The 19,857-nt window shown below is 35.4% G+C and overlaps 3 protein-coding genes across 5 annotated transcripts; 1 reads left to right on the forward strand and 2 right to left on the reverse strand.

Annotated features, from left to right (window-relative positions):
* Window positions 1–136: 136 nt before the first annotated feature.
* LOC113706193 (DNA mismatch repair protein MSH4-like) lies at window positions 137–13,793 on the reverse strand. 3 transcript variants are annotated; one of them, XM_072062963.1, is made up of 24 exons: window positions 13,570–13,793; window positions 12,444–12,647; window positions 12,299–12,334; window positions 12,101–12,213; window positions 11,516–11,561; window positions 10,788–10,834; window positions 10,444–10,551; window positions 9,934–10,009; window positions 8,693–8,765; window positions 8,473–8,618; window positions 8,302–8,387; window positions 7,460–7,599; window positions 7,236–7,378; window positions 7,103–7,153; window positions 6,321–6,384; window positions 5,599–5,742; window positions 5,454–5,521; window positions 5,290–5,348; window positions 3,777–3,933; window positions 2,951–3,003; window positions 2,777–2,875; window positions 1,799–1,913; window positions 1,597–1,719; window positions 137–449 (listed from the first exon to the last, which is right to left on the reverse strand). In XM_072062963.1, exons 1-24 carry the CDS (start codon window positions 13,639–13,641, stop codon window positions 285–287), a joined length of 2,388 nt encoding a protein of 795 aa, XP_071919064.1. In that variant the 5' UTR covers window positions 13,642–13,793; the 3' UTR covers window positions 137–284. The 3 variants fall into 3 exon arrangements, with proteins under 3 accessions (XP_071919064.1, XP_071919066.1, XP_071919067.1); XM_072062965.1 differs by having other exon boundaries at window positions 7,236–7,375; window positions 13,570–13,792; XM_072062966.1 differs by lacking the exon at window positions 5,599–5,742.
* On the forward strand, window positions 3,792–14,880 carry LOC113705440 (uncharacterized). Its single transcript, XM_072062967.1, has 4 exons — window positions 3,792–3,914; window positions 4,555–4,672; window positions 14,064–14,205; window positions 14,480–14,880. Exons 2-4 carry the CDS (start codon window positions 4,600–4,602, stop codon window positions 14,595–14,597), a joined length of 333 nt encoding a protein of 110 aa, XP_071919068.1. The 5' UTR covers window positions 3,792–3,914; window positions 4,555–4,599; the 3' UTR covers window positions 14,598–14,880.
* Window positions 14,881–14,993: 113 nt separating this feature from the next.
* On the reverse strand, window positions 14,994–18,396 carry LOC113705439 (uncharacterized). The gene is made up of 7 exons (XM_027227291.2): window positions 17,783–18,396; window positions 17,470–17,640; window positions 16,699–16,863; window positions 16,469–16,633; window positions 15,873–16,007; window positions 15,458–15,555; window positions 14,994–15,352 (listed from the first exon to the last, which is right to left on the reverse strand). Exons 1-7 carry the CDS (start codon window positions 17,969–17,971, stop codon window positions 15,160–15,162), a joined length of 1,116 nt encoding a protein of 371 aa, XP_027083092.1. The 5' UTR covers window positions 17,972–18,396; the 3' UTR covers window positions 14,994–15,159.
* Between the last annotated feature and the right edge of the window lie 1,461 nt (window positions 18,397–19,857).

The raw sequence follows: 19,857 nt of genomic DNA on the forward strand, positions 1-19,857 counted from the left end.
GGGCTTTCTCGCTCTTGGTCTGTTGCACATCCAAAACCTTGACGAAACAGTTGTAAGTATTCCCTTTTCTCGGGTAGTGTGCCAGTTCGGATGCAATACTGATTCAACTTCGCCTTTACACGTTTTAATGCGCCGGTTAGATCAAAATATGCTCAATTTTCGGTTGTGAGTATCAAGTGTTTTCAGTTAAAGTTGACAAGAAGAAAATTCGAATAACCTTTCTAATTGTACTAGTTAAGATTTGAAAGCACTAGAAAAACCTACCAATACATGGGAGAAAGCAACTATAGGCTTCCATTGAGGATGCTCTCCTTGAGGCCTTGCAATGCTTCTCGGATTGAATCTTCATCTTGATTCGAATATTTCAAACACATCAAGCGTTGAGCTACGCGGTAAACCATTTGGATGTCATTGTATTGTAGAGAATTTATTTTCATTCTTCTGACTTCCTGTATACGAAAATAAGGACAAATTAAAATACAGTCAAGACAGCGATGCTCTGCAGATCTGTACTGCTAATTTTGCCTCAAAATCATGTGTCTTCAGCTAGTCGAAGAGCATAATTATGCTACAAGGAGTTTAAGGCAAGATGCTAAGCAAAGTGAAGAAATGTGTGTGGTATTGTGCATGTTACGAGTAAAGATGCCTATGTAAATACCTAAACGTGAAAGAATTACCAAACAAACTTTCTATTATTCTGACATCATAGACAACGACGATTCATAGTCAAACAGACCACTAATTCCTTATTTAAGTTCTACACCAGTTGCATGTTGAGCAGTAACACAATATTAGGAGAACATTTAACTGAAATGTACAATTGCCTCTACGGTTCCAGATCCTTAATTTTAAAGAAACAAGCCACCTGCAAGCAAACACACACACATATAGCAATTTATAGTTTTAGCAACCTACTTGTATAAACTAACCGCTGGCAGTGGCGCGGAAGAAAAAGCAGAATATGCCTATTGTAAGTCGGTCCCATCTTCTATCTTTTTTCTTTTTTTTTTTTTTCCTTTTCTTCAAGATAAGGCTTCATTTTAGAGAATTGCACAACTCCTATGGTTTTACTTCTCTTTAGTTTTTTCCCAGTAATTTCTTGAAACTTTCGGTTTTTATGTTTCTTTGTTTTCTTCCATATGTTAAACCAGGTATATAAAGCTCATCAAAATCACAGCATGGAGCCAGCTATCTCCCATTATACTGAAGACCTATAGTTGACAGTACTATAAATGTAACGAAGAACACTAACATTACACTAAGCTAGGCACACAGTATTCGTAATAGAATAACTGTTGAATCAGGTTTTCTCTTTCAAGTTAATATCTCAGTATTAATTCAATATCCTGAATATGTTTTAGTTCTTAAAGTTGATATCTGTTAGTTTTTCCCATTGTATTTCTTCATCAGAGAGTTCACAATAGTTTGATGCCAATGTGAAATAAAAGCCAGATAAACGAGGTTATAGCTATCTAATGTGGTCCAGCAGCCACCATGACAGACTAAGGTCACAGGGCAGCATCATGAACAATTATGCTCATCCTGTTTGCATCTACTGAATTCCCAAAAATGATGAGATTATGAACAGACAATCACCTTCTCTGTAATCTTTGCAGTGATGCTTTTGGCAGTTTCAATCACTGAACTAGGTAATCCAGCTACTCCTGCTAATTTCAGCCCATAATGTGGTACATGTCGTGGTCCATCTTTTAGTTGAAACTGGTCAAATAAAATGAGTGAATAACAAAAGAAGCAGCTTTACCCCTTCAAAAAAAAAATTCTTAAAGGAAATTGATACCTTGAAATCCATACGGTTGTTTTTTATGTCAACATGAAAGTGAAGAATTTTTACGTTTGGGTAAATGGTGGCAAGTTCTGATAAGTTCTCCATATGAGTAGCAAATATGGTATACCTGACATACAACCAAAACAGTAAAAGCAAGAAGAAACTCGAAAGTGTAAAGATAGATAGAGTTTCAAGGCTACTTAGTTGTCTGCCACTTAATACACAGGCCTGGATGCTTTTTCATTACAAGTTGACAAGTTACAAACACCATCAGTACAATACATTTGTGAGAAAAATACCAAATAGGCCAAACGACAGATAACTTTAAAGAACAATTGGCCTACCAAACGTTGCTTAAGCAACCTTTATCTTCTAATTCAGACAAGCCAAAAGATTAGTGCAGAGTTCACAAAAGTTAATTATGTTGTCATTTTCTTCTTACTAAACCATATTTAACTCCAAAATGATCAGCAGAAATATATAGCACCAAATCCTGAACCCTGCTGGCATTCCATCTTATGTAAATGGTAAAATTTAGATTATTCAGAATTAATACTAGAAAAAGAATCCAAAAAGATGCAACGCTAAAGTTCAAAGCCTACAAGTGTGAGCCGCATTGTGATTTCTCCAAAATAAATGAGTATATTCCACTTAATTTTCTAATGCAGACGGATGATTGCTTACATAAGGCCTGAGACCAAGAACTGAAAAAGGTACACCAAAGGAATTCCCATTATCAAGACACTGAGAACATTTTTCTTGCAGCGGCACCACAAATAAGTGACTGGTTTCAGAAGCAACACATTAAATATTTTGCACTTGAATACAAAGAACTTCGTCTTAACTCTCTACTCATCATGGTCAATATTCTTTTGCTAAATGCTTACAGAATTGATGGTTTCAAATACAAATGCCATAATGAATGATTTAAAATGATAAAAAGGAAGCAATGCAGTTCGCTAAGAAGAAGGAGTTGAGTAGGGAATCTACGCTTTCAGTGATAACAGGTGCTCACAACAGCTCCATGCAATTGCAAATCCATCACTGGAAGAAGTCGCTCTCCCCAGTTCATCCATAACAATCAGACTCCTGTTTTCATCATAAAGTCAACTTTTACATCTTTACTGAAGCCAATCTGTGTTTCAGTGCTCGTTGTTCACATACCTAGGGGAGACATTCTGCATAATAAAGGCCGTCTCTTTCATCTCCATCATAAACTGCACTAAGACAGCATGCAATAATCATTAGGGCCTTTCTCCCCTGGTGGTCATCTAAAGTTTGCAACCAATTTTGTTACCCTACGAGCTATGAGTTTTTTTTTTTTTTTCTCACTAAAGGAATGAACAGTAAATATGTATCACCCTTTCTTTAAGCGGACAGCTTGAACGGATAACAGCTGCATATTCTTTCAAAGATCACAAGGTAGACATAAAACACTACCGCAATAGTTTTTGCATTTAGAAGTCAACATTCCCATGTGGTTATTTTTTCAACCCCACATTATAATTTCAATTGTAAACTATAATTGGGTAAGTATTCAATCAATGGAATATGAAGATCCAATAAATATTTGAGTAAGCTTTGACAACATAAAAATAAATTAATATATCACAGGAACTACTTTACTATCACTTCCGTGGACCATAAGTTGGTGAAATCAGTAGAGTTAAATGTAGAAAATAAAGTGCAGCTAAATAAAAGAAAAGGGCAATAGTTGCACATAACATGAATAACATAATTTCGTACAAGGATTGGCTGTTACTTTCTAGGTTAGCGACTAAAATTGGGCTAAGCAGCCATATATCAGGAAAGATGAGTTTAACAGTGTAATTATGTGATTATGACTAAAAGAATAAGAAGATTAAAAAGTACATCACAGGATCAGCTTTTTATGGGATAATGGGCTGAGAGGAATTTATGTATATGTGCCTACCACAAACATAGGAAATAAAAAACAAGGTTATAAACATTAGGAAATGAAATTCAGTACCGTGCTAGAGTTTAATTCAAGGTTGTCCATGGTTCCCATCCTTGTAAATATGCGATCAACTATCCTCACAGTAGCAAAGCGGGCAGGGATGTAGCAACCAATTTGCGCGAGGATTATGATCAAACAAATTTGTTGAAGGTATGTACTCTTTCCGCTCCTAAAGGAAACATAGAAGGATCATTAAGGGAATGATTCAAGGAAAATTGTCAAGTGGCCCCAACAATGGCCTCTTTCCAAGTGCATATGAACTCAGGAAAGAGGGAAAGAAAATGAAAGTGCACTGTTTGAAAAGCTACACAAATCTGCCTTCTCTTTGTTTATGTACCCTGGAGGAAAAAGAACACTTACTCTATGCTGCAGTATTATGCTTATGAGTTTAAGCAAGAAGTACCAACAGAAGCTTCTTAAAGATGGTTATTATGCAGGTCTAAAACTCCTCTCTAGGAAATTAACTGAAAATGAATTAAGTACAGAGACAGCCAGTAGGCTTTTTGAATCTTCATTACATTTAAAAAAAAAAAAAAAATTTCCTGGCATTTTGCTTTGGAAAACTCAAGTTGTCTCTATACTAAATTCAAAATGAGCAATCACACCAGCTAGTTGCAATTTTTTTCTTATAGTGACTCCAAATACTCTCTCTGGGTTGCTTTTATAAAATGCTTAGCAGTCGGAGAACACGTGTGCATGCTGCAAATAATTACTTCATTGCAAATTTTCTAGCAGAAGTCAATTAAGCAAAAGTTTTCTAATACAAACTCATGTCCTTACTGTCATACAGTGTTTTGACAGCCAGTTCAACTACCTTCGCCAGGAATTGTCAGATATGAAATTTGAATTCATGCTGAGCCAGTGTTTGGAACCATCTTGTCAGACCCAGATGACTCAGTTGACCAAAGGTATTCTATTTCTTTAGCTCCATCACTTTTGACTTAATTCCACATTTTAGGTGTTTAAAAGCTAGTCTTTTCATCAAATTTGTGGAAGAAACATAAAGAAATGTTGTCTATAGCCTCGGAACCAATATGTTTCCACATTTTCTTCAAAACTATTCAAAACTAGAATTGATTAAACCAATTGATCTGGGTACCAATGTTCCCGTCTTCAGTTTCCCATATCATTGTCAATTTGAAAAAACTCGAATTTTAAAACTTTCTGCAAATGATGTAATCTTAGTGGCTTTGGTTGAAGGACAATTTTTCAGCTACTGCGGTATGCACTAATTGTAATACAAGAGGAAAAATTCAAAATTTATATCATGATATCAACATTATGTTAATGCCTCAACAAAGTAAAATAGCAAAAACACTGAGCACTAATTTCAGATTTTAGATGAATTTCAAAGACAATTCTTCATTCAAGATGAGAGCGAACTTCTTAAGAAGAATTCTTTTTGTGGTTATTGATGCTCAAATATTTCGTTGTATTATAACATCAGAACTTCAAAGAACAGTTTCCTAAGGATTCTTAACTAAGAATGTGTGGCCAAAGAGATTTCCTGGAATAAGTTTCTTACATGTTCGGGCCCATAACAATTACCATGTTTGATGCTTCAGAAAGGAAGATATTGTTAGGCTGCACCCAAAAAAAAAGAGAGAGAGAGAGAGAGGAAGAAGAAGAAGTTAGGCTAGATGAATTTAATTTTGAGGCAAGATTCAGTTAAGACTATCCATGACATACAATGAACTCATTATGGATGCTTTCTAGGATAGGGTGCCTTCCACTATCAATTGCCAGCGGGCCATCATCTACCAAGTGAAAAAAATCAATCATTCTTTCATCACCACAAGAAATAAGTATCAAGACAGCTAATTGAAGTACTTACAACTAAATTGAGGTCTAGTATATTGATCAACAGGCTTAGTTGATATCATGTTAGCAAATGAGTTAACTATCATATCCAAGAGGCATAAGACCTCTGCAAGAAGGGTAAGCACAGATACATCTTGACGTATGACATCCATCAATTCTGCATGTTTATACCAAAAGAAATTGTATAGTTGCCTCAATCAGATAAAGAAAGCCAGAATTGCAAATAAGTGATTGAGACTATATCATTATAGTGGTTCTATCAGAAGTTGAACAGACATACTAAAGCCAGCACAATAACTTACAATAGAACTGTTTAATATGTTTAAACAGCACAAAGCATGTGCCTGTTGGCAATGCTTGTTCCTGGTGATATGTGTTCACTAGATTGATATAAGAAATTGAGCTATAAAACCAAATGAAGAGTTTGACTAGCACATTTGGGAAAACAATATTGAAGAATGAACTCATGAGAAGATTATTTCTCGCTCCAAAAACAAAATAATTATGCTTGAAGCTGGTCTGATAAAAACCAAATGAAACAAAAGTTCTGGCAGTAAGTGATGATTTCAAATCATGAACAAATGAAACTGGCCTAATATGTTCAAGTAATGTCCCCTCATTTGCTAGGTTAATTATGAAAGATTCTCCCTCCAAAGAGTTCACTTTTCAACTCAACAGAACCAACTGATGTGCAAAAGAAAATCAAAGGATTTTGAAATTTAGCTATCAATCTACCTTCCAGGCAAAGCTCTGTCCTTGTATAGCATTCTTTAGCTGCAGACTTGTTCCTTACGTTCAACTGTTAGTTTCATGCCACAAGAGGAGAATGATCAAAAGGATTTCAAGTATTATCTGAAGCAAAGAGCATAACTGCAAAGCTTATACTTCAATGCCAACAGTTAAACCATCTCCTTGAACATTACAAGGTGGCAAAGCTTAGTGGTTCAGGTTGGGCAGAACTAAATATACTCTACTCATAAGTGTCTCTGCTAAAAAGCAACAATCAACACAGACAGAACATCAGAATGGATAATGCTTCCACTGTCACCCAGCAAAGGATAAGCAGGCTATGGGTGAAAATGAAAAAAAATCTTGTAAGACATGGAAATGGAACAAATAGGCAGAAGCAGTTCTTTGAAATCACAAAGTAATGATTCAGTGGAAGCTAACTTGATAATTCTCAACTCAATTGATTAAATAGTCCAATATGACTGTCAAGATCCAACTCTCCCCTTTAAGTAACCAAGAAACTTTGTAGAATAGACCCAAATTTGTATTCCTCCATTGTCCAGCTAACGAGAGCTTCAAAAACTTTGCAGCTTGACCTTTTCTTTTAATTGAAGAAAAGGTGACCACAATCACACAGGTAGTGTGTTGCTCATCGCCTTAAAAAGGTTAAAGAAAAAAGAAGAAGAAGCTAAAATGGTTGCAGTTTTCAGAACCAATAGATGCAAATCACAGTATAGTTTACATTTTAACAAATGGATACTACAGCATGTGATGATCAGGAAACTCACAGAAGCAAGTTCCAAAGTAGAACAATGGATATTATTTCCATGCTTCACGACCTGCTTTGTACATTAAGCATTTACTAAGTTAGCAAAATGACCTGGCAATAGTTTTAATAAGAAGTATATATCACTAGAACACCTGTATGAATTTGCTTGGAAGTTTTCCGTTGATGTCCTTTTGTGGAATGCTAAAGTAAAACCCTTGTCGGTTGTTGAAAGGGATTTTCAGATTTGCTAGCTTATAATCTTCACGATACTTGTTTGCAAGGTTGTGTATAGCTGCTATTTTGACACCAATTAGGACCATCAGAGTCACACATTCTGAGAGGAAAACAAAACAAAATATATAACTCAAACACAAACCTTCACTGGTGTCACAGAAAGATCTCCTTGCAATATCCAGAAGTCCATCAATTCCTGCCTTGACAGCAAAACACTGCTGTGTTCGTGCAACAAAAGGAACACGGGTATGAAGCACATCTTCATCAATCACCTCCCCAATTCTGTACATATTGGTTTTACAAATATAAGTTCGAGGAATGTTGTTTGTAGATTGCCAGATTTGAAAATCATGGAAGTACTTTTTAACATGCAATGTGGAAATGATTTACACCAATTTTCATGATGCATTATAGACAGTATGGTAAACCTTGTAGCATTTCCAGACTGGATCACGTATTGCTAGTCAAAACGTGCAACTCTTTTATAATGCTGACATCATCAATGGAGAACGTATAAAAAGTCATACATGCTATGGATTCAGTTTCGTATAACTACATCCACATTTGATTAAGCAAGTGAATAGGCCACCTAGAGTGGCAACAAATCTTAAAAGAGTAAGGATGAAGCTAGAGGGGTGGAACTGGAATGAGGGGACATGTGAAAACAAAATCTTGGGCAGTCCAGTCTGAAATGAGAGGGAGAAGCTCTGGTTTTCCATGGTTGATTAAAGGCAAGATGTGGAACAGATTCGATTCGCAATGATTATCATAACTTTTTCCTTTTACCCAGCATCATATACCAGTTTTAGTCGAAAGAAAACCGTATGTGCTTCTGTTTTTTCAAGTAGTTGTATGCATATCTCTTACACAAAACTGCAATATCTAATAAGAATTTCATCTATTCCTCCCATTTTACTTTCAAGCACATGTGCTGCAGAAAGAAATGTATAATCTTAGAAAAGTAGAAGTTGACTTGGAAGTTACCTTTTCCTTATGGAAGCATATTTTTCATTCTCACAAACAGACTTGTAAATATTTGTCAGTAGAAAACACTTGGCATCCTTAAGGACCTGACATGAACAAATTCATGTGGATGTTAGCCAATACAGTATTCCATACCCACCAAAAAGGAAAAAGGATTGACTCACAGTGCACCTTCGAGAGGAGTGGTAATGCATCAAGAGCTGTTTTGAGTAGGATAATACTTGATATCAATATTTGACTCTTTCTTGCATTGTCAATGGCCAGCACTCCATTAGTAACTTTCTTTGGCTTAAAGCAGAAGTGGCAAAGGACCCTATCTGGAGAAAGAGTGGATAGTCATTTTTCCCAGATAGGAGATTTTTCCACTTCCCTTTTTTACTCTAACAGTTACCTGTCTCTTTGGGAAACTTCCGAAGAGCCTGGGACAAGCCAAAGAACAGCTGCTCGTTGCTCATAAGCTCATCCTACAGTAAAAAGCTTAATACTTTTAGTCCATTTAATCAAACAGAACAACTAGAACTTATAATGGAAAATATGACAAAATAGGTATAAATATGACTATATTTGAAGTTCAGTTGAAAGAAATCAAAGTTATTCAATTTTAGGGGATTCACGTGATCAAGGATGAAGTAGTTGATTTAATTGACCATAGAACATCTCAAATTCTGGTGAGGAAAAAAACAGTGATACATCCTGTTTAAAGGGCATTTAATTAATCTTCTATGTGAGTGGACAACAATTACTGATTCTACCATGCTACTGATGTAAGAGCAACATCCTACCAGTTAGGAAATTTTTCAACATTTTATTTTATATATGGCATGAGCTCCTTTATGGGTCAACCTTTTTGACACTCTTTGAACTGTCTTTTTACCCTTGCAATAAAGGGAAAAATGGTCTAGCCATACTCAAAATATTTTCTTTTTTTCTTATTTTAATAGAATTGTTATTCATTTTAGTAACTACCCCTATTTATAGGTAACTACTAAAAAACTACTCATCTATAGATTCTTATTTTCATAGAATTCATTAACAAATTTATTTTCAATGAATGAATTTTTATGAAACTCATTTTACAAATAATACAATAATTATTATTTACACACCCATTGTGTGCGCCTTAATCACTAGTTCATATAACGCATTCATGAAATGGAGATTTCTAAAGATTGCATTCCAGCCCATTTAACTAATCAATTCTACAAGGCTCTTACAATATGCCAGCAATACCATTATCTGTGTCACGTTTCCAGCATCTAGAAGATGACTACTAATTTAATAGCATAGACTTGTAATACATTTGAGAATTTCTTGTTTCAATTTTTGAGATTCATTACTGTTCAAATTGCTCAAAAGACCTTTCTCAATCACTATATTCTTGCTTCTTAGTATATGCCCAACCAGAACACGAAAAATATGGCCTTACATCACAAGACAGCATTATTGCCAAAAAAATGAAAAAAATAATGTGCTTCAGCAAAAACATCTTATTAAAGGATTTATACCAAATGGTTATACCTTTCTTTTATTTGAAGTTACAGAACTTGTCCAACTCATGTTTATTGACTATAAAAACAATAGTGGATAGCATCCATTCTTGTTTTTGTTTTAATGGACTTTGTGGATACTGACCAGGCAATCAAGTCGAGCATTGATAGTTTCAATATCTTTCAGAGGCTGCAAAAGATTGGCTCGCAGAAGTCTAGTCCTGCGAAAAAGATATCAAGAAATCCAGTCATGTTAAACCTGAAAGCATGATCCAAGGTGAATAATATGCTAAAATTAGCAATGGTACATAAAAGCGTCCCTTGTTGTAGCCAACAAACCTAGTAGCATACTTGAATGTTAGAGGTTCTGTAATCAATTTAAGTTTAAGTATGCAGCATAGATAGTTTAAAAAACAACAGCAAATTCTTTTACCTCTGTGAATTGACATTTCCACCTAAGCAAACAACAAGCTACTGAGACTAATATACAATTTTTCTTCCCATAATACTGGAAAAATAGAGAGAGAGAGAGAGAAAGAGAGAGAGAGAGAGAGGCAGTACAACCACTTGCTCATGTCAAAGCTAGGGACTTCCTTGATAAGCACTAGTTAAACATGAATTCTTTAACAACTTGGAGACCAGGTAATAAACATACCCTCCAACTATTCTTGTTGCCTTTAGCATCTGAAACAAGCTTCTCTTTCTGTTGTTTGTACCACAGAGGGTGGACTGCAGAGGCTCAATGATTTCCAAATTCTGGACACTGTCATCAGTAAAGAAATAAAACACGTTGTACAGAAATGCAGCACTTTTGAGCTTGACAATCTTAAATTTAAATGGAAACATGCTGATTATCTCCTTCAATAACCTCTACACCATATTCAGATAGGGAAAATATGCATATAAACAGCTCTATGTACGAATTGCATGTGTATGGGAATGCATAGATACAAAATTGTCATAAAAAAGAATTGTCCAACATCCAGTTAAGAAAATGACCTAGTCGTGTCAATATTCATGTGACCAAATGATCCATTAAAGGTAACCTGAGAAATGGAAAATCCACGGTTAGGATAATTTCTGGCCATAAAGCAAAAAGACTGAGGACATTACAAGACACTGAAATTGACTGTGATTGTAGAATAGATGTAATATTTTTACATCTAAAACTCAATCTCCTCTTTCTATATGGGACACCAAAGCTTAACAAAGTGCCTTTGATTTCAACAGAACTTGAGCACGCCAAATTTGCAGGAATCATGAAAGCAGACCCATAACATCACCAATGTAAAACATACTAAACCAAGAAAACATGTTACTTCAGATATGCAACTAGGCTCCACAATAACTTCAAATGACATAATCATATCTGTAAAAGAACCATTTATCTAATCTTTATATATGGTCTCCTGCTTCAATCAACCTTCTCTGACATGGTAAGCAATCATTGCTTCACTAACATATTTGTGAGAACCACCAAGACCACTAATGTGTTCGAATGCATAAATGTAAGATAACCTCTCATGCAGATTATGGCAGAGAATACCACATATGAACTGGATCATTACTGATTCTGATTCTTCACAACTATCTAAGTTTGGTTAGGAGAAGAAGTCAAAGGTCCAGAATTTCTGTAATTTTATTCATTCTGCAATTTGCTAGAATATTTTCCCAATGGTAGCATCTACTGCTCATATTTCATTGCAGATAATAAACAAAATACATACTGACAATGAGTGGTTTGTGATGATCACTCCCTTTTCTGCTTCAGTCCTGCATAAAATTGAAGCAAACCATTTCTCAGAAACAATTTTACCTTACCTACAACAAAAAGAAAAGGGCTTAAAAGGCATTCATGACTACAGGACATCATCAAAATGCCAAGGGCTTAACTCGTAACAAGACATGTGCCATGGAAATCTGTGGAAACAGAATACATGAAATGCCAAACACCAATATCTTATGTCTCCTCTTGAACTATTGTTAGCTCCTTGCTACTTTACCGTATTTGTTGTATTATTTTACAGTACAATTCAAGATCAGCTCTACAACCATCTCAAGTTCACCACAAGAGTGAAAGTTTACTTTATCACAAATCCTCCCAGGTACAAGACTGTAAGTAAAGGTGCATTAGTTGCAACAAATTTAAAGATCAATAATCAATGAAGTCATGTTCATGGTCATAGATCTGCTAGATTCATTGGTATATTAATAACTAAGAGGACATCAGATGCCAGCAACAACAGCACAGTTCATGCTTGTGGAATAGACATTTCAAGCATCACTAGAAGCAGTAAATAAAACTTTAGTACCATTTGACAGTCGCAGCAGCTGCACCCAAGCAAAGATAATATTGTTTGTAGTAGGTATCCAAACCAAGAGCAGATGGTTCTTTGGCAGCTAAATTTTTTACCAGCACAGCCCCCTGGAATATTTCTCCAAAGTGGTTGGAAATATACTTATAATCCAAAATTAACTAGGTAATTGAGAAAAGAGAGTCTAAGAACTACCCTGGTGTCATCAAAGTAACTTCGAGACACTATAACCTGTGCCATCAGAATAAGCAGATACTGTTATGTCCTTGGACATTAAAAATATGGAGTTTCTGTCAAGCAAACAAACACACTTCTATAAACATGGAGACAGGGGTCATACCTTTCTTGTTGATGTACAAAATTTATCAACCAATTCTGAGATACCAACCATACCATCAGCTGCCAGCTTATTTGGAGGAACAATAATGACCATAGGATCGTAGAACTGCAGCATGGTCTTTGTATTCTGGTAGGAGCTACTTGTCTCGATGTACTGAGAGAGATGCAGAGAAGCAGACCTCAAGTCAATAGCAGCCACTCCAACCTAGATATAAGATTACTACAGCCAATTAGGCATGATAATTTTCAGCATTAGTCACTAAATGAATTCAGCTGGCAAGATCATAATTATTAGCAGGTGTATTCTCTGTCTTCCTCTGGATAAGATTAACAGAATGAATTTTTTTAAAGTTGATACTACTATATGATCATATTGAAACTCTCTTTTGTTGTCAAACCTGTAAATATAAACTGAAACGAACATCTTTGGAAACAAAACAATGGGGAAGGTATACAAAATCAGGTCATGGTTGAAAATTATATCTCAGTATAAAATGTCAAAGCATAAATCAAATGTATTATGATTTATACTGAGATCGAAGGTTGCAATACCCTCAAAAAAAAAAAAAAATTCCATTTTTGTGTTTAGAATTGTTCCCAGCAATTAGAAAACGTGTCTCTAATAGAAGATCAATAATTCAACTTAATTTATTGAGAAACAGATTTTATGGCAGCTTTAACCATCACCGTATTAGAGATGTACTATTAAGTTTACAGGTAATCCACACAATTGAACACTAATAAATTTGTATTTACGTGTTACGTGTATCTACAAAATCCGACACCAAACGATTCAGATACATCCGTGTAGGTTTTACAAACACGAGAGCGTATTGCAAAAGGAAAAGCGATGCGATTTTTAGCAGCATATATACATCGTACAACGAGAAATATTTCCTCAGGAAAAATTCACCAAACTAATATCATCGCTAACACATTCAGATGAATTCAGGAGCGCAAAATACGAAAAAAGGAAATTTTGAGATGTGATCAGTGGAATTCAAGTAGATACTTGGTATAAATTTTTCGAAAATTTCACATTCATGTTTCTGTTGGTATTCAAACATGCATTTTACGGGTTTCAGTTAAACCGGAAAATCGCAAAGTGAAATATGTATCGATAAAACCTCCTTGGCTCTGTTCTCGATGAGGCCGACGACGAAGCTTGACTTCTCTCCGGCATCGTCTATGTCTTCCATTTGAACGCGGTAGGGTACACTGTAACAATTTGAAAAGGGGATTGAGAGAGAGAAGGGAAGGGGAGGGGCGGGACGGAGGTATTTTAAATGATGTATTTTGAAACCCGCGCCAATTTATATGCGCAAAAGTTCTGCATCCAACATTTGGAAACACTGACCGGAAATGGATGGAGGAAACGGCATCGTACTCCTCCTTGATTGATTGATGCTTATAAATATTGTTTATATTTCTTTTTTATATTATTTATTCTCAAAAAATTTTTGAAAGGATGGTTAAAAAATAAAAAATTATTAGAAACATTTTTATTGAATATTAAAAAAAATTTGCAAACAATTTCATGCATTATTGATAATTATTCTACTCATTGGTTGTTATTTCTTAGTGGGTTAAGCTTAATTGGTTTTTTTTTTTTTTTTTTTAGGTGTGTCCCGCAGGGAGTGGACCCCGCAGACTATTCACCACCCTCAGCAACTTGCTGGCAGCAAGGTTCGAACCAGGGACCTGAGGCTCCATCTTCAGCAACCTCAACCACCAGACCAAGCCCCTGAGGGCTGGTTTCTAAAGTATCATACTTCGTTTTGATTTCTTGGCCTTATTCTCAATTGATTTTCAAAACCTAATTATAGATTCTGATTTTGAAAAATTTATTGTGTTGTGTTCTCATGTTTAAATCCTGAGTTTTGAAATTTTTTTTTAGTCTAAAAAAAGCTAAAAATCCAGAGCAACTATTTTGGTGCTTTTTTATTTTGATTTTCTAAAACCAACTTTTACACAATTAAAAGCATTCGAGAACAAGGCCATTGTATTTTCTCAACTCTCAATTGTTTGCTAGTGAAGGTTGGAGAAATGGACGATGCATTTGGGAGCAGTCGCATCTCCACGGAAACTGGAGTGCTTTTACTTCACCACCTTGCAGAAATTAGAAGGCTTGGAATTCTTCTTAATCATGAGTTGAAGTCTAAGCTGGGTGACAGACACCATTGCTTCTGCCCACCATGGTATAAAAGCTTTTATCATTATGATCAGTCATTACCATGGATCTGCATGGCCTACCTTTGATGGTTAACGCAGACACACATCCTCTTTTCTTGAGATAACTGTTTTCACTTTTCCGTGTTATCATTTTCCATTCGCCCTCACCACTAATAATCTGAAATTTCCAGTCTCACAAAGTTTATCTGTTTAGCATTGAAGGTAGTTTGTGATGGTATAACTGTTTTAGCCAACTGCAGACATTCAAGATCAAATATACCACAATGAACTTACCAATTTGCCACTGTATGTGGCTGCCTTCAGTGGCTTTCTCCAACCGGTGGTGATTCAACTTCCATCGGCTCTCTCTCCCCTTAGATTAGGTTATAGAAATGTTATCATTGCGACAAAAAAAAAAAAAAATCAAATACAAGCTGCTCCGGTTGGTCGATTGATTGTATTTTACATGCATCTTTAGGTAGTGTAAAATGAGAATAATAAGACACATTAGCTGGTATTAGAGGACACAAGTTGAAGACTCGAGTTTATTCATTTATGACTTCCTCGATCGTAGCAAATCGACCTTTCTCAATCGATAGTTGTCCTGCAACTCCAATAGCTACCGAAATCAATCCATCATGCAGATTCACAGCAGGAGCTTGTGCCCCTTTAGCTCTGACCGCAGACAAAAAGTTCAGATGTTCCAAATAGCTGGAACCATGATGCAGTCCATCATATCTGATGAGCAAATTTATGTGAGGTAAAATACTATAGGTTTGCAGATCAGCAGCCATACTAGCTGACTTAAACGAGAAGGCATACAATACAAGGAGAGAGACTCACTGTATTCGATCATCTGAGGCTTGTAAGGTTTGTACACCTTCCCTTCCCCCAACTCGAGTGCCCCAGCGTACAATGCCTTCTGGAACAAAGGCCTCACCCTAGAATATATAGTAAGAAATGAAACAGATGCAACACTAATTTGAGTTATATCAGAAACACAGAATCCTACATAGAATAGGAAACACATTCTGAGAAAAATGTAAACTAGTTTCTGTACTACCAATGACATGTCATTCATCTCCAATTTTCCGCTACAGTGATTACAGAATGAGAAGCAATGATGACAGAGGAAAATGCAAATTAATGCTGCAGTTCTTCATAATTGCAGCATTTACATTATGGAGAACATGTTCATAATACATGTAGCTCTTACTTGCATAAGGAGGGAGACAGGATAAGCTAGGAGGACATTTACCTTCCCACCGTCACCAACAACAGATATCTCTTGTTCATTCTTGCTCCCTTCAGCAAACATACAAAGGTCAAGCATGCCACGAGAACCATTGTCGAACTCAACGATTACATAAGCATTATCAATGATGTCAGGAACCTGAACCCAACACAAGGAAAGGAGAACTCTTGAGTCACATGATCACAAGTAACAAGAGTACATAATATAAAAACACATAAAAATGTGACCTATCAGAGTTAAGTTTCCTCTAATAAGTTGTTTTCCCATTTCAATTTGCTATCTGTCACCCATTGAGTTAATCATAACCCAAACTAATATGTAGCGAAGATTATTGATTACTACAACCAAACATAAAGAAATTTCATCCAGACTATGAGAAAAGGTACCATATCCAAAACCTAAATGGATCATAGGAGAACTTTGAAGCGTCACAACTAACTAGAACTTTGTGAAAATGAGGTATTTAGTCAATGTAAATCTGCAGCACAAACTTGACATGGATTATATTGCCCACAGTACACTGCTGCACAGTTCCAGCTACTGTATCCAGTTTCTGTGTATGTGGACCATGGAGTAGAGAATTCCACAAAAAATCTAACCTTTCCATCATAGATTTCATCTTTGTGATTAACATCAATGGCTCCAGATGCCATTACACGAACAGGATTAGCACCGGCAAATAGCCTCATCAGATCAAAAAAGTGGCAGCATTTCTCTACCAAAGTACCACCAGAATTACAGTTGAACCGGTTCCAGTTATTCACCTACAACAAGCATGTCTTAACAACTCAATGGATGCCAAACCAATACAAAATCATGCCTTATCTACCTTAACAAGAAAGGGAAATCGATGCTCTCTGATAGCCACCATCTTGACTTGCCCTAGCGTTCCACATTTGACTATATCTATCAGTTTAGCAACAGGTGCCATGTACCTGTACTCAAGCCCAACTTGTACCAGCATATCTGGTCTTCTCTTGGCAGCTTCCACAACCTGATTCAGTGATATTAGAATCCTTTATATTAACACCAAACATCTATAAACATAGAAAATGGGATTAAGCATGCAAAAGATAACATATTCGTGGGAGATCCAAAGAAATAAATTACAGTCACCAGTTATTAAGAGCAAAAGCTTGTGAACGGGATACAATTCTGAAGCAATGCCCTGAGAGACTGGTAAAGTTGAAGATAATTATACCATGGAAACAGACTGGAGTTTCACTTATGCATCTCCAAGTCATACATAGAGATTCAGACAGATTGATAGGTGTTGTGTCAAAATGTTTCTTCGCTGACATAACTCAAAATCGAAGTAGCTTCCCCTAGTTTTGTTTAGTGTGTGCTTTGCCAAATTACAAACTATGAAACGAAAAAATTAGCAGTAAAAGGGACTAGCAAACTTTGTCAAAGGAATGGAACCTTCCATCACACAATGGGATGAATGCAGAAAGGTATGTTCATAAATGAACGCATTCTCTGAAAACTCAAAAGCTTATCTTTTGCCCTTCCCTATAGAATCCTAACTAGTCAAACTAGTCAATTGAAGCCAAAAAAGAAGGAAAGATAATAAAGTTACTCATCATATGGGGTGCCTGACCCTTCTGCAATCTGCAACAGTTGTGCACAAAGGCTTCTCCACTAACACATGATGGGGTTTCGGATAATTAAGAATATCCATCAAAATCTCAAAGTGAGTCATATTTGGAGTAGAAACCACCACTACATCGCAGAGGCCGCTATCCAGCATCTGCTTATGCCCTGAAAAAACCTTCAAAAAAAAAAAGTGGAAAATCATCAACGCAACAACCACTTCCTGCTTTCTTTACTAACAAAACCCACAAATTTAAAACAGATAAATACTTCGTTTTTAAACATATGTCATTGAACAAACAAATTTTTTTTTTTTTTACCTGGAGTGGCCAATTAAAAGATTCTGCTACACTTAGAGCAAGTTGTTGAGAAGGGACATGTGGATCAGCAATGCATACAACAGCAACCCCTTGGCTTCTGAGATGATACAAGTTGACTAGATGTTCTCTTCCCATCATTCCAACTCCAATAATCCCATACTTAACAATACTTTCTGTTCCAGCTGCCATTTTCTGTTGAGATATTTTTCTTTTTTTATCTCTACTTCACTGGTTAAAGTTGCCTATTGTGCAATAGAAAGGAAAGGAGAAGATTGCTGATGGGTCTTTTATAGTCGGAGTTTGGAGGCAATCATTACACATGATTAATACAAGGATTCTTCTTCCTTTTTTTTTTCATTTGAAAGGATCAATAAAGATTGCCTCTATATTGACATAATGTAATCACAAGATAACTGAATTTTAAGGTCGATTTTTGTAGCTAAAAAATTACAAGATTTCCCTGCTACAAAGAATCAAAAGGAAGTTAAAAAGAGTGTTTCTCTAGCATAATAGAAATGAAATACGCTGTGGTCATGGATGAAATGAACACTCTGCAAATATTTATAGGAATGCATCTTGCCTTCTTTTTGGAATGTATTGGTGTTTAATCAAGAAGGGCTAATTTGTTGATTTCTTACCATAGTTAATAATCTTTCCCTTGCTAGGAAAATCGATCAACGCCCTCCGTCAGCTTTTGCTAGTTTAAGTGAGAATAAGCCAACAGAAAAACCACGCCTTATCTAATAATATGCCTAAAGGCGCTATCTTTCATCACTTTTCATTAGAGATAAAGATAAGGCGTAATTTTTATTTAGGCACAGAGGGGTGCAGACTGCAGCATTATATATTACTAGTGAGACGGCCTGCGCGTTGCGCAGGAGTACTAATATTTCTCGCGTTAAGTTGTTTAATTTTTAGCCGTTATATATTTGTTATAATGTAGAGAATTATATAATTATTATAAGTCTTGCTTGAATTATAGAATCATAGTGCGGTAAATTGGTTGGATGAATTAGTGTTAATAGTTTGTGAAGTATGGAGGATATTTTGTAATATAATGGTTAATAAAATACTATAATTAGGACAATGCAGTGTCGACATTTTGTGTGGTATGATAAGTATAAATTATGTGGTTTGGGTGAGGTAATTATAAAGATACTCGTCTATATTTATGTATATCTCTATTACTCACTAAATTCCTAAATATGGGCCTATTTTCTTTTTTTTTTTTTTGCACAAATTAAAATATTTAATCAATATAATCACAACAATTATTTTTCTTTCATATTTTTGTAAAATGTTGCTCACTAATATTAGATCATTAATTCACATTATGTATTATTACATTGTTTTTGAAATTTATAGTACTTTAATTTTTTTAATGTAAGAAACAATGTAATTAATGTTGCATGTTTGACTAAAAGAATAATAAAAAAATAGCATACAACATTGCTTTTCAATTTAGAATAATTTAGAGCTATTAGGAAAAATGAATATATATACATTAAATTTATAGTCATTAGGAAAAATTTTATAATAATTATATATATAGATTAAATATGGATATTTACCTAACAATATAAAAGTGAGAATTGCCCCATGAACAGTGTTTTTTTGTCGAGCGATTATCCTGCAATTGTTATTGGATACTCGGACTATTAGTAAATGTTAAGTAGCTAATTGTGCATATAATTGGTGAATATTTTCCCATTTATTTTGCTAAAATATGACGTTAATCAATATATTTCACTCATATTTGAATTTTGGTGTCGCTTTTAGGAATTGTTGGTGAGAATGAAGTAAAATGCGCATTAAAAGTCGACTTTCCAGAAGACGTCTTGTTAAGCGTGCCCACGCTCTGTCAAATGCGAAGTGATGCTTCTAAATATCTATGTCCAGAAGACTCCAATCTGTTAAGCGTGCCCACGTCTTATTTGATAAGACAGTCAAGAGTTCGCTGGACATGAGATCAATCTATCAATTGATCAAGAAGCCAATTGCAACCCATGGTTTTACATATTAGTCACGGAAGTGGAGATCTTGAGGGGTTATGACTTGATATAATTTATTTTGGA

Source organism: Coffea arabica, chromosome 8c (assembly GCF_036785885.1).
Source record: "Coffea arabica cultivar ET-39 chromosome 8c, Coffea Arabica ET-39 HiFi, whole genome shotgun sequence".
In the NCBI taxonomy this organism is placed as follows: domain Eukaryota; kingdom Viridiplantae; phylum Streptophyta; class Magnoliopsida; order Gentianales; family Rubiaceae; genus Coffea; species Coffea arabica.

Coding starts and splice junctions, on each gene's coding strand:
- LOC113705440 (XM_072062967.1), top strand. CDS start 4,600: ATGAAATTTGAATTCATGCTGAGCCAGTGTTTGGAACCATCTTGTCAG. Junction 4,673..14,063: donor GATGACTCAGTTGACCAAAG/GTATTCTATTTC, acceptor TTTTTTTTTTAG/GTGTGTCCCGCAGGGAGTGG. Junction 14,206..14,479: donor CCTGAGGGCTGGTTTCTAAA/GTATCATACTTC, acceptor TTGCTAGTGAAG/GTTGGAGAAATGGACGATGC.
- LOC113706193 (XM_072062963.1), bottom strand. CDS start 13,641: ATGGAAGACATAGACGATGCCGGAGAGAAGTCAAGCTTCGTCGTCGGC. Junction 10,835..11,515: donor TCACAAACCACTCATTGTCA/GTATGTATTTTG, acceptor TCCATTTCTCAG/GTTACCTTTAATGGATCATT. Junction 7,379..7,459: donor TTTCTGTGACACCAGTGAAG/GTTTGTGTTTGA, acceptor GTGTCAAAATAG/CAGCTATACACAACCTTGCA.
- LOC113705439 (XM_027227291.2), bottom strand. CDS start 17,971: ATGGCAGCTGGAACAGAAAGTATTGTTAAGTATGGGATTATTGGAGTT. Junction 16,634..16,698: donor GATTTCCCTTTCTTGTTAAG/GTAGATAAGGCA, acceptor TGCTTGTTGTAG/GTGAATAACTGGAACCGGTT. Junction 15,353..15,457: donor GCCTCAGATGATCGAATACA/GTGAGTCTCTCT, acceptor TTTGCTCATCAG/ATATGATGGACTGCATCATG.